Source organism: Pinus tabuliformis, chromosome 3_2 (assembly GCF_031772625.1).
Source record: "Pinus tabuliformis cultivar Carrire ecotype Pingquan chromosome 3_2, CPIR1, whole genome shotgun sequence".
Lineage (NCBI taxonomy): Eukaryota > Viridiplantae > Streptophyta > Pinopsida > Pinales > Pinaceae > Pinus > Pinus tabuliformis.
Window position 1 is genome coordinate 1,135,187,035 of NC_142302.1, and position 14,788 is coordinate 1,135,201,822.

The 14,788-nt window shown below is 35.0% G+C and overlaps 1 protein-coding gene across 1 annotated transcript; it reads left to right on the top strand.

The window, feature by feature from the left end:
* The first annotated feature begins 2,721 nt into the window (after window positions 1-2,721).
* On the top strand, window positions 2,722-6,649 carry LOC149184706 (uncharacterized). Its single transcript, XM_089415421.1, has one exon. It carries the CDS (start codon window positions 2,753-2,755, stop codon window positions 6,044-6,046), a length of 3,294 nt encoding a protein of 1,097 aa, XP_089271547.1. The 5' UTR covers window positions 2,722-2,752; the 3' UTR covers window positions 6,047-6,649.
* The last annotated feature ends 8,139 nt before the right edge of the window (window positions 6,650-14,788 follow it).

A 14,788-nucleotide genomic window follows, 5' to 3' on the forward strand; every position in this document is an offset into this window, starting at 1 on the left:
TTGGAAATGTCCATTTTTTGCAACAGTAACATTATGATAACATTATGATAATCAATACTTAGCGGGTGATTTGATGCACCAAATAAGACACTAACCCCAATGGAAAAAGAAAATAGTGCAACTATAGTAATGATAAAAAACAAATGAAATTCACAAAATCTCATCACAATTTACAACATGTTGCCCCATACAATTTCCAACATAAACAATATGATTTCCAGCTAAAACCACATGCAAAAGATAAAAATTATTTGAAGAAATAGATGGTTGGAATTTCTACAATTAAAACCCTACTATAGCATACAATTTCCAGCTACTAAAACACATTTTCTAGTTGAAAAAATATGCATAATTTCGCCGATGTATAATGAAGAAGATGGCTTGAAAAATATGCAATCAACCCATGGTTGTCCCATGAAATTTGGCACCTTTCAAATGAGAGCTACACTTTTCTATGAAATAAACTACTTTGAAGACAAATAACTATACAAATAATTATGATGTAAATCAATAATAATATTTATATTAATGCCCAATACATAGGGGTAGCTTGCATAATATTAAGAGGAGAGCTTGTTGAGGTTGACTTGTGCAGTATAAAATGATATCAGATTGATCTCTAATGCACAACGATATCAGATTGATTTGTAATGCATAATGTGCCTATGAGACAATTTCTGCAGGAATTTACTACTTCACAATTTTGCAACTATAGATGGGGAGACATTTCCGCTGAAATATAAATAACCACATGAGGACACTACTAAATCCTCATCATTAGAGATGAAAATATGAATATATTAAATTTTTTTAAAACATACAACATAGAGATATAAATAAAAATATGAATATATTAAATATTTAGTTCTAAATAAAAATGAAAATTTTCACCTGTATCAGTTATAACAACTATAACAACTATTTTGAATAATAATAACACAATAATCATAGGAATCACATTGCCAATTTCAACTTCACAAATTGTCATTTTCCAAATCTTTGATATTTGAGTGTAGACAATAATGACAAAAGGTCTTTAAGCTTTAAGTAGAATTAAGAATGAGATATATATATATAAGACAATCAGAAAATATTACACTCAAATTATCTTTTAACTTTATTAATTTCTCATTTTTAGAATTAATTTTTAGTAATTTAATTATATTCATTGAAATGAAAGTTTTATTGTATAATTGTCAATGCTTCTAGGAAAAAAATTTATAGAAAAGTGAAGGGAAAAGATAAAGTCAAATTAAAAAGTAATAAAAAAAAAATTATTGATTTTTTTTAATTATTTTTTCCTCTTTAAAATTTGTGAGGAAAAACTATAATTCATGAAAATGGTAAAAAAAAAAAATTGAAATAAAATTAAAAGCAAAAAAATTAATAAAAAATAAAAGTTACTAAACAACATGTAATAAAACCTCAATCAATCACTTTACAAATAAATAAATTTAAATAATAATAAAAAATAACAAAATTAAATTCACAATATTAAACTATAGATAAATGAATTTTTTTTATAAAAACAAAATAATACAATGTCAAAAACAAAATTTTTAATAAAATAACTTTTAAATCATCTGACTCTAAAAACAATACCGAAATTAAGGTAATAAAGTTTACAAAAGTTTAAAAATTGTGAAATCTCTGTTAGCCTCCTCTTTCTTAAATAATAAATTTAAAAATGTTTATCAGAAAAAGTCCGTGACGCCCAAACTCTAGTTGTTCCTACTCTTCCTCCGATCTTCCTCTCCCAATATTATTTGCAATTATTGTGCATATTTTCAATTTTAATATATTTCCAAGTTAGATCTATTTCATGAAATATGTGAAAACTAAAATATCTAAAGTTCGAATCTCCTATTTGTGACTTGGTTTAAGGAGAGGAGCCTAGACCAAGCCAACCCATAAACCTCTAGAAAATACAACAACAAAAAAATAAACACAAAATTTTAAAATAAATCATAAATAACAATTTATCAAATTGTTATTATATTAGTTTATTAATAAATTAAAGTAACTTATTATTATATTAATTTATTAATAAATTAAAGGAACTTCTATTGTCAAGTAAAGTAATGTCTCATTGGAGATTACATAATAGTTTTTGGTTTACACTGATTTCCTTATTTTTAATATCAAAAAATTATAATTAGTCGATAAAAAGGAGGTGGGAAATCATGTTGAATGGTAAACCATTCAGAGATATATGTTCCAACGAAAACATCGGAAACTAATTTTCTCGGCAGAGTGGAAGACTTTTTAACCCATGAACACCGGCACCCAATTTTCCACGCGCAGCTGCAACAGTTTTTAACTAATGACCGTGTAGCATTCACTTTGTTATTAAATAATTTCAAGACAACGGACAGATGATTGATTCCTTTGTCCCCGCTCCACCTTTACAACCACCGCAACCCGTTTTCAAATTACCCAAAGTTTTTAGCGGTTTTTTTAACGAGAACATCGGAGACCACTTTTCTCAGCAGGGGAAGACTTTTGAAAGACTTCTTTTGGAGTGAGATTAAATAATATTTTTTGTTTGGCAGAGGAGGAACGGCCTCATGATTCATGCCTTCTCCTTCACGTTTTTCCCGTCTCTACGTTCACACTATACACGGTACTACGTCTTCTTCACGACGCCGAAACATTTCTCGGTTTCTCTCCCTATAAATACTCACTCACTTCTCCACCTATACTCACTGCATTTCTCCCCTCCCCTCTCCCAGAGGCTGCGATTTCAACCACCATGCCCTCTTTTTCTTTTGCTTTTCGTCTGCTCTTTCTCCTCCTCATCTTTTCCTTCACCCCTGGGAAAGGATCCCACTCTTTCCACAATGACCACCAATCCCTGGTGGAATTCAGGAACCTCATTGCCACCAATTCCCTCGCAGATTGGACTCCCGCCAACCCCTTCTGCAACTGGACCGGCGTCACCTGCAACCGCCGCCATCCAAACAGAGTGGCCTCCCTCGACCTCACTGGCATGGATTTGCGTGGTCCCATTTCTCCATCGCTCGGCAATTTGTCGTTTCTCCGCACGCTCATTTTCACGGGCAATAAGCTCACTGGTCACATCCCGCCTCAATTGGGACGCCTATATCGTTTGAGGGAGCTCTCGTTGGAAAACAATGGCTTGGACGGAAATATCCCGAGCGAGTTGGGTTCCCTTCCGCTTTTGCAAGTGCTTGCCTTGGGAGAGAACGAGCTGACAGGTACCATTCCCTCTTCCTTGGGAAACCTTTCATCGCTGATTGAATTCGGTTTGGAATTCAATAGTCTGACCGGTCCTATTCCGAGTCAACTCATCAGCTGCAAAAATTTGACTCTTCTGGTTCTCACCGGCAACTATCTGACCGGAAATATCCCGAGGGAGTTGGGTTCCCTTCCGCTTTTGCAATTTCTTTACTTGAACGAGAACGAGCTGACAGGTACCATTCCCTCTTCCTTGGGTCGCCTCACCCATTTGCAAGAACTTGTTCTTCAGCTAAATGACTTGTCAGGTGGCATCCCGCCTCAATTGGGACGCCTCTTTCGTTTGAGGGAGCTCGCGTTGGACAACAATGGCTTGGAAGGAGATATCCCAACTCAACTCTGCAGTTGCAGAAATTTGACTCTTCTGGCGCTCTCCTCCAACAAGCTGACCGGAAATATCCCGAGCGAGTTGGGTTCCCTTCCTCTTTTGCAAGGCCTTTACTTGGGAGAGAACGAGCTGACAGATACCATTCCCTCTTCCTTGGGAAACCTTTCATCGCTGATTGAATTAGGTTTGGAATACAATAGTCTGACCGGTCCTATTCCGAGTCAACTCATCAGCTGCAAAAATTTGACTCTCCTGCTGCTCTCAGACAACTATCTGACCGGAAATATCCCGAGCGAGTTGGGTTCCCTCCCGCAATTGCAAGGCCTTATCCTGGGATCCAACGACCTGACAGGTACCATTCCCTCATCCTTGGGAAACCTATCATCGTTGGTTAATTTGACTTTAGAATTCAATGATTTGTCAGGTCGCATTCCCACGTCTTTGTCAAATATGTTAAACTTGCAATATCTCGATTTAGTGGAAAATCAACTTAGTGGAGAGATTCCAAAGTTTATTGGAAATTTCTCTAACTTAGTACAACTGACTTTAGGTTATAACAAGCTGAGTGGGACCGTGCCAATAGAGTTGGCTAAGTTATCTTTTCTCGAATTATTACATTTGAATAGCAACCAACTAGATAGTGGCAATGCTATGAACATGCCTTTTCTTACTGCTCTTACTAATTGTTCTGGCTTAAAGCACTTATGGTTGCATAACAATAAATTAAGTGGTGCTTTGCCACTTGCAATAGGTAGACTTTCTACTAATTTATCTGTGTTAGAATTATCAAATAATAAAATACAAGGAAACATCCCTCTACATATAGGTAATCTTAGCAGCCTAACCTTATTAAATTTAAGTGAAAATTTTCTAAATGGTAATGTTCCACCATTAGGAAAATTTCTAAAAATAGAAAGATTGTATTTAAGTAACAATAATTTAGAAGGAAACATACCTGACGATTTTGAAGGCTTACAACACCTTGGTCTCTTGGACCTTAGTGTAAATAGTCTCTCTGGAAAGATTCCAAATTCCCTTTCACTCCTTAAACAACTAAGAAGACTCCATCTTCATCACAATAAGTTATCAGGGACCATACCTTCCAGCTTAGGAGATTGTATAATTTTGGAATTGCTTGACCTATCTCACAATAGCCTCTCTGGAAGTATACCACATGAAATTGGGAAATTTTCTAATCTACAATTCTATTTGAATTTGTCATGGAATTTATTAGAAGGTTCCTTGCCCACTGAGATTGGTAAAATTGCAATGGCTCAAGCTATAGACATCTCTGTCAATCAATTGATTGGGGAAATCCCCCCTGCACTTGGAAGTTGCAATGAGCTACAATTATTGAACTTATCTCGCAATTCCTTCCAAGGGTCTATTCCAGAGTCACTTGGAAATTTACAAAGCCTTGCAAGTCTAGACCTCTCTTTGAACAACTTATCAGGTATAATACCAGAGGTCACACTCAAGAATTTGAAAATGCTTCGAAGCTTGAATTTGTCTTTCAACAATTTCACTGGGGAAATTCCAGAAGGAGGGTTTTTTGCAAATAGAACAATTGTCATGTCCTTAATTGGAAATCATGGCCTTTGTGGACCGCAAGTATTTCAACTGCCTGCATGTCAAACACCAAGACATCATTTTGCACTTGTGAAAAGATTGATACTGCCAGTGAGTGGAGTTGCTGCTTTTATATTATGTTGTTTACTTTTGGGATTCCTTTGGAACAGAAATATGTATGTGCAAAACTTTGATTCCTCACAAGCCATTTTGCAAAGGTTGGAGCACAAAAGGCTCTCATATCAAGAGCTTCATATAGCAACTAATGGATTTGCCGAGGACAACTTGTTGGGAACAGGGAATTTTGGTTCAGTTTATAAAGGAATTTTGATTGATGGCACACTTGTTGCTGTAAAAGTTTTCCATTTGCTGAAGGACAAGGCTGAAAAGAGTTTTAAAGCGGAATGTAGCGTCTTGCAAAAGGTTCGACATCGAAATCTGGTGAAAATCATAACCTCCTGTTGCAACATTGATTTCAAAGGATTAGTGTTCAAATTTATGTCTAATGGAAGCCTGGAGAAGCATTTGTATCCTAATACAAATGACAACAATGGTGAAGATGCATGTGAAATGGGACTAAAAACAAGATTGGACATTGCAATAGATGTGGCCCATGCCATTGAATATCTTCATCATGATTCATTTGTGCAAGTAGTGCATTGTGATTTAAAACCAAATAATGTGCTTATTGATGAAGACATGTTAGGGCATGTAACAGATTTTGGTATTACAAGATTAATTGATGAAACCTCTACTGAGTCACTTACTTCAACACTTTCTTTGAAAGGATCTATGGGCTATATTGCACCAGGTATGACATTTAGAATGTTAAATGTTTGCTTTTCATTTCTAAATGTCTCACCAACATTTTTGTATGGAACAATAGAGTAAAATTTGATGAATGTTATCTTAAATGCAGAGTATGGATTCGGTGAGCCAGTGTCTACCAAAGGAGATATTTATAGCTATGGCATTTTATTATTGGAAATGCTTACGAGGAAACGACCAACTAATGATATGTTTTCTGGAGACCTGAACTTGCACAAGTGGGTAAATTTATCCTTTCCAAGCAGCGTTAAGGAGGTAATTGACAACAACCTTCTTAGGGAGGTGGAAGGAGATGAATTTGAAGAAAACAATGTATTCAATTGCATATCTTCTCTTATACAAGTTGGTTTGGTTTGTTCAAAAGATTCACCCAATGAACGACCAACTATGAGAGATGTGGTAATGGTATTGGAGAACCTTAGAAATGATTTGGGGGAAAATGCAATTGCTTCTAGGAGATTAAGGAAAAGCATATCTAATTTGCTTAGCAATACAAATGCAACAAGGAGTGATACACATGCATCAAATGCCCATAGTTCTTCCTCATTTTAGTTTGTGAAAATTGCAATACCAGAAGATTTCAATATTTCCATTGTTCATACAATGGCACTTGTTTTTTTTTTTAAGTTATAATCGTTGAAGTAAACTTCTATTAGTATTTATATTTGTATGTCAGTATTATCAAAATAAAAAGTGCACGCTTTTGTGACATTGCAACTATACATTGGTTTATTTTATTGGCCATTCATAATGACAATGTTTTTAATTGTCTCAAATTAATTTCATTATTATGAAAGGATATTATTAATTATTTATTTGTCTATAAATGAAAGGATATTATTAAAAAATAACAATCGCCTATAACTTATAAACACACTTTTTTAGATCAGCGAATTGATTTTATGAATTATATTGGATTTTAATTACACTTTTCATATTATTTTTAATTATTTGACCAAATTTTTGTTCATATTTACTATCTATTTATGATTATTATTAATGTGAAAATTAAATTCTTTAATAACACTTTATTAACCAAATGAAAAAATTATATCTTAATATGATTTATTACTATTATTCATGATGTCAATATTCATATCTACAAAATAAAAACCTCTCTCACAAAAGGTGATATGAAACTAATTGTATTATCTTTAGAGCGCAAATTACTGGATCAATATATTAAATTTAACCATTACTAATTTTTTTGTCATTAACAATAATTTAAATGTTGAATTCCCATTTAGATGTGATTTTTTAAATTTTCATGTAAATCAAATTGATGAAACATCAAGAACAATTCTATTCTTTTAAATATATCATTTGATCCATTTAAATTTCAGTTATATATAATTTGTTTATATTATTAATAAAAATTCAAAAGTTAAGTTCTAATCTTAAATATGATTTTTTAATTTTCTTATTAATGAGATTACTGAGCCATTAATGGAACTTGATGGTGAACTGTATACAATGCACATATATTTAAGTATACAATTTTGATCTAAAAATCATGTTGAAAGACATGAAAATTTATGTTACAAAACTATGACTTATTATAATTTTTAACAATTTAGAACTTTTTTTAGTTATATTATAATTATATCATATATAAATCTTATGTCCCCATACATTGTTGGAGACATGTCTGAGAGATTTCCTTACCCTTTCAACCCTTCTTTTCTTCAAAGGACTCTTGTTGACCATGTAGATATTTGGCTTCTTGTAATAGGGCTTCTTATATTCTAGCGAATACTTCAATTTGATAGTTAATGTTATTGACAAAACAATGGGATATGGAAGATGTTTTATTCTATGCTCCTATTAATAAAGTAGCGAGTGATGAAAGTTAAGGTTTTGTGCTAAGTTGGCCTCTCTGGCTTCAAATGGATAGAGGTTTCTTGAATATGGTATAAATATGTTATTATTTCAAAACCATAAATCACATAGATTTTATTTCACAATTTTCTAAGTGGTATGTTCATTGAATTTATCTCAAACTACCTTATTAGGATCTACTCCAAATTCAACTGGAAATTTACAGAGTCTTATGAACTTAGATATTTCTTCCAACTCCCTATTAAGGACAATTCCAATTACTCTTGCATTTGAAAATGTTTTAGTATTTGAAATTATCTTTCAACAATCTCATTGGGGAAATTCCAAAAGGAGGGTTTTTTTAATAATAAAAAAAAAAACATTTTTCATGTCCTTTATTGGAAACCCTATCTTTTTCAAACCACAAGCATTCCAATTACCTATATCTCAAACAACAAGAGATCATTTTGCATTTGTGAAAGAGTATTATTGCTAATGAATGTAGTTATTGTTGTTGTACTATGTTGTCTACTTTTGGGATTCATTTGGAAAGGAAATAAGTGTATGCAAAATGTTAATTCTTTGCAACAATATTGTCTAAAGGTTAGATTAGAAAAGGATCTCATATGATCAGCTTCACATAGAAATTAATAGATTTACCAAAGCCAACTTGTTAGTAATGAGGAGTTTTGGTTAATTTATAAAGGAATTTTAGCGATGACACAGTTGTGGCTACATAAGTTTTCTAGTTGCAAAAGACAAGGTTTTCAAGAGTTCTAGATTAGAATGTAGTGTTCTACAAAAGGTTCAAAATTGAAATCTGGTGAGAATCATAACTTCATGTTCCAACCTCCATTTTAAAGGATTAATGTTCCAATATATGTCTAACAAAAGCTTGGAGAAGCATTTGTAGGGATGACAATAATGGTGAAGATGTATGTGAATTGGCTTTGAAAACACAATTGGATATTGCCATAGATGTGGCCCATGTGATGGAGTACTTTCATCATGATTCTTTTGTTCAAGTGGTACTTTTTTATTTGAAATCCGATAATGTGTTTTTCGATGAAGACATGATGGTCCATATAGTGGACTTTGGTATCGAAAAATTAATGAATGCAACCCGTACTAACTCACTTCAACATTTGGTTTGAAAGAATCCATGGGATAAATTGTCCCAAGTATGACATTTTAGAACATTAATTTTACTTGTTTTTCCTCATCAACAGTTTTTGTACACAGTGGTAAAGTAAAATATAATGAAGGTTGACTTCAATATGGAGTATGGATTAATTGAGATAGTGTTTACCAAAGTAGATATATATAGTTATGATATTTTTTTTAGTGGAAATGCTTACTAGGAAGCAACCAATTTTTTTTGAGATGACATGTTTTTTCTGGAAATGTAAACTTGCACAAGTGAGTGAAGCTAGTGTTTCCAAACAAAGTGAAGGAAGTATTTCTCTTAAGTATTTTTATCGAGGTGGATGGAGATGGATTTGTAGAAAATAATGTATACAATTAGTTTATGTGCTATGAGTTAGTTTGTTTTTCTCAAAACATTAAACCAATGAATGAACAACTATGAAAGATGTGGTAACGATATTGGAGAACCTTAGAAATGATTTGGGGGGGCTATGTAGTTGCTTCTAGGAGATTGAGACAAAGCATATCTAATTTCCTTAGAAATACAAATGGAATAAGGAGTAATACACATGAATCAAATTCCCATATTTCTTCTGCATTTTAGTTTATGAAAATTACGTTACCATAGTTATTCATGCTATTATTCATACAATGGAATTTTCCATTTAGCTTATACTTGTTGACATAAAATTTTATTAGTATTTATATCTATGTAATTTATTTATTTTCCTACAAACTTAGCAATCAACACTTAATTCCTAACAAAGTTAATATATCTATTGATTAAATATGAAATTGGGTTCATAAACATAATAAAATTTAGTGCAACATATGTGGTACCTTAAATGTTTTCTTCTTCACAAGCTTAACATCTTTGGTACCACTTTGTAACACACCCAACCCTTAATCCCACATGAGGGCTATGGGGTATCACATTTTATCTAAGAATTTTATCAAACAATTCCCACACATTATCTAATCACCATCGATAAAAACCACATTTTGAAGGGGCGTTTCATTAATTAGTTTATGTGCACTATTTATTTTTCTAAAACCAAAATATTCCATATAGTATATCTTGTAAATTATAGAGGACCAAATTCAAAAATTTCTACCACATATACCTTGAGATATTTTCTCTAAATCCTCCAAGTTTCATAGTCTGGAACATCCAAGAAAGAAAATTATGGTAATAATAACACATTGACTATTTTTGAGGTTTGATTTTAGGAGAATTTAAGAGACCCAACTTCCTCAAGGAATATCTTTGAAAATATAGAGAAAAAAGATCTGAATTATGTTAGAAATTAATTAACGAAGAAATGAAATACACAAAATATTGTGGAAACACAAAATATAGAAACACGTAAAACAAGAGAGACACAGATATAGGTAGTTCACCCAATTTGGGTTATGTCAAAGAAGAAACAACCAATCCTTCATTTTATATTATCCAGCAAAATGAAGAGATACAATCTACAAAATATCCACTGTAATTTCCTCTTCTCTCTCAAATAATGTCCTCTCTCTGTCTCATTCAACATAATAATACACATTTGCAATAAAATTCCTTCATATAAACCGATGGGTTTCCTTCTAGGACAAAAAACCCTAAATTAAACATAACTTCTACCATTAGATCATCTGCTTAATGAACAACCCAGATTGACTATGAAATTACAATAATATACAAGGAAAATTTTCATCTATTTTTAGCTTCGGGGGTGCTGCCCTTGAACCCCCGCCATGGGGGGATCAAAATATGTAGGAGCCCCCCCATGCACCCTCCAGGCAGCAATAGTGGGTGGAGGGGGTGGAGGGGAGACAATTGCCCCCACACCCCACCATCAGGGATTGGGATCCAAACGTCGCTGAAACATGATCTCTGAATTAGGAAGATAATTAGGCTCCGCATCCAACAATCTCCTACTTGGGGACTGATTATATCAATTCCATCGATGCTTCAATTGTTGGACAATTCTTCCACTTTCAACTTGGTTTTTTCTCATCTTCACCATCATACTTGAAGACCAATTGAAACTGAGTAGAATCTCAGTTTCTCCCTAGTTACAACTTTTGTTAACATATCTGAAGGATTCTGGCTAGTGTGTATCATTTCCAGCTTCAACTATCCATCTTCCGACACTGACCGTATGAAATGGTACTTGAATTGTATATGTTTAGTCTTGGAATGAAATCCTGAGTTCTTTGCAAGATGAAGACACTCTGGTTGTCACTGTATAACCTTCCCATCTCCATCTTCTTTACCAATTCATCTATAAACCTTTGTAACCAAATAATTTATTTACCAGCCTCTATAGCAACAACGTATTCTACTTCCGTTGTTGAAAGTGCAACAATGTTTTACAATTTTGAAACCCAACTGATAGTTATTCCACCTACAGTAACACATACCTTATGGTGCTCCTTCTGTTATCTCTATCACCTGCCATATTTTCGTCAACATATCCTTATAGAGCAATGTTTAAACCACCAAATCATAATGCTTGATTTGTGGTACCTCTCCAATACCTGAGAATCCACTTTACTACCAACTAATGCTCTTTTCACGGATTGTTCATATACCTGGTTACAACTCCCATTGCATGTGCAATATCAGGCCTTATGCAGACCATTTCATACATTAATCTTCCAACTTTTGATGCTGTTGTTGGGAAAAGTATCCAATACGGAATGACCCTATCCCACTCTAAGGGTGATAGTACCTCAGCAACAATCAAAGCAAAGCTATTCAAGATTACTTCTTTATGAGATGTAAGAGAGGGGAGAAAGAGATCCACTAACCGATGTCTTCCGCTAATGATTGATCCAATCTTCTCTCTTTGCTGCTTGCTCCCAGCTCCTTGCTCTTTCACTGGCCCAGCTACACCAAGATCCTGCAAAATGGCAAGAGAGGGAAACTACAAGAAGCATACATTCATAACTGATTCAAGGATTAGAATAAATCAAATACACAAGTATAGCAACACATCATTGAGACACATGTATATAGAAGAACCTCAAATGCTTTATTAATGGAAGAAGTAAAGTTCAGGAAGTGATACAACCATAAAAGGCCCAATCCAGCATCACCTCCCAGCAGAAAGAAATCTCCTCTTCACCTCCCTCAAAGCAAATCACCCAATAGTTCTATACTCAAACCAACAACACTTCCTTACATTCACAAAATTCCAGCCTCTCTAGACCTCATGAGAGAGCTCTATATATAGGAGTTTTGGAGAAAGGATGAGTCAGCTTGTAGCTGGCATGAAGCTGACTAGTGTCCTCTCCCACTTCAGTTATTCTTCAGTTCTTGAGTCCACTTGGAGGTTCTTGCTTCCACTTGGAGATCTAGACCCTCTTACTCATCACCAGTCGAATTCCCTGATCCAAGTGTCATTTTGGAAGCTTCCTGGGCATTGACACCTTGAGGAATGACTGTGCCACTTGTCCAAGTACGCTCAGCGTAGGTAGCCTTCTTTACAGTTGACATTCAGCGCAGGTAGACAGTGGAGCTCTTGACATTCATCGCAGATGCTCAGTGGAGCAGTTGACATGATCCAGAAATTGCTTGTTTTTGAGTGTTTTCAGGTGGAGAACTGATATTCAGTGCTGTGGTTTGTTGACCTTGTTCCTCTAGGGGTAGGAACAACATGTTTTAGGGACTTTGGATCCCTTAGATTATTGACATTTCATGCTTCATGCTGTAAGGCACAAAAATGTCTATAACAGTTGCCCCCTAAAGTATGAGGTCGTTTATCGGGTGAAATGCTTTATCAGGAGGATCTGAAGTTCATTCAATCGTTGAGAGGTGACCTGTAATAAAATACAATACAATACATTATTTTTCATTCTGCTTTCATGATCTAGCTGAGGCGGGCATTCCCATGCTCAGCTTTATAAATTCTTTTTGGTACATAGAACAGACGATCGTCTGATGGTAGACTGATAATTCTCTGCTGAAATTATCATCCTTTGAGTAGGATGATCATCTGCTGCAATGATGTACATGTCAAATGTCTTTATATTTCCTGAATATATATCGCAACCCGGATGGATGAAACTAGATCCGGGGTCTTCAAACTCGTTCGATCTTCACTCTAAGTACAAGTCGATCCATGTGAGAATTGCGCTGAAGTCGAACATGGAAAGACATCGCTTGATTACCGGTCAATAACGTAAACCGTTAACAAGCGCGAGAGGAATCACCGATAATGATAATGACCCTCAAGGTACTGCAGTACAATTCACGTGGTGTGAATAAAGGACTTGGCGTCGAACACCATGCAAAATCTTCTGGTCGACGGTCATTGATGTATACCTGTCGCTGGAAGTGAGAAACTTGCCATTGAGGCATGCAAGCTTCAAAGTACTGAGGGGGGTGTTCCTAGATCAACTTCTTGGATAATGAGCTGAAGTCGACAAGAAGCGATCTGTCAAAGGAGGGCCTTAATGAATCCCACATCAGTGACACGGAACAGAGCTAATGATTTTAGTGGAGGTGAAAACAATCTTTGACATATGATTCAGGGTGGCGATCATGGGTGGATGAAGGATAGTGTATGGCAGTGGATGGGGCACAGTTGACTCTTTCTGAACAACATCTCTTGAACATATAACGACACTGATGCGATGGATCGGTAGCATTACCCCAAATGTGGATGGTTTGGCGAAGACCATGGTGATGAGACCGGTGAATGAAACAACCCAACCCGATGTGATACGGAGGAAAAGTGTCATGTTCAAGAGCAGCTTGCTACCATTACAGCTTTGAGGTTCTCCCAATTTTTCCCCAGTCATTTCTGACCAGTACCTCTTTATTTTTGTCAAGCTTGAGGAGGATAACATATGCTTGTTCTATAACCTGCCCTTCGGGCAAGCCCATCGCTATGTTTTAACGAGCCTAGCGATAGGGAAACTCGTTCTCGTCTAAAGACAAGTTTGTCGCTATTTAATCATTTTAACGAGTCTAACGACAAGGAAAACTCGGTCCTTTTCATTTTTAGAGAGTCTGAAAAGGTACAGAAAGTTAACTCCACAATTCCTTTTTCGTCATCTAATCCCTTAAGTCCGAAAAAGTATAAAACCATACAGAAGGGATGAGTTTTCGATAACTTTAACGAGCCGAATAAAACAAGCGCTCGACCTTTTTGTGTAATAATCCCTCAGGTCCAAAAAGTTTAAAATCTAGAGGAGGGATAGCTCTTCCGGTCACTTTAACGAGCTGGAAGGCCAAAACTCGGCAAACTTTTCATATTTTACGAGTCAGATGAAAAGAGCTCAAAGAAGACTCGTCTTTTGAGGAACGAGTGATAAGCAGGGATAGCAGCAGATTCCAGGTATAGGTTGGAATTTTCCAATCACGGCAGTGTCACAAGGATGGCTAGGTGAAATCACTCTTCGCAGTTGTTCCTCAAAATAGGTAAACAATCATATGGAGGTGAACGATTGGCCAAATGGAATGGAGGTGGCAGGTGCAAAACACAACCAAGGCTTTTTATGGCTAATAAATTTACGATCACAATGGTTATTTACCGGGATAGGTTCATTTTTTAATGAGCTTGAACTCTGGAGGAAACTTTTGCTCACAATCGCTTTTCTATTTTTTAACGAGCATAAATTCCGCGTTAAAACTGCTCGATCTTATGTTTATTTTTTAACGAGCATGAACTATGTACTAAAACTGCTCGGATCTCGCTTTTCTATTTTTTAACGAGCATAAATTCCACGGTAAAACTGCTCGATATACCAGTCATAAGATAAGAATGTCTCCTGTAAGATCCCATTTTTTATAGAGCTCGCGCCTTACCAAAGCTATTCTCATTCATCCTTTCTTTATGC

What these genes read in the sequence shown, in the direction of transcription:
- LOC149184706 (XM_089415421.1), top strand. Translation starts at nt 2,753, where the DNA reads ATGCCCTCTTTTTCTTTTGCTTTTCGTCTGCTCTTTCTCCTCCTCATC.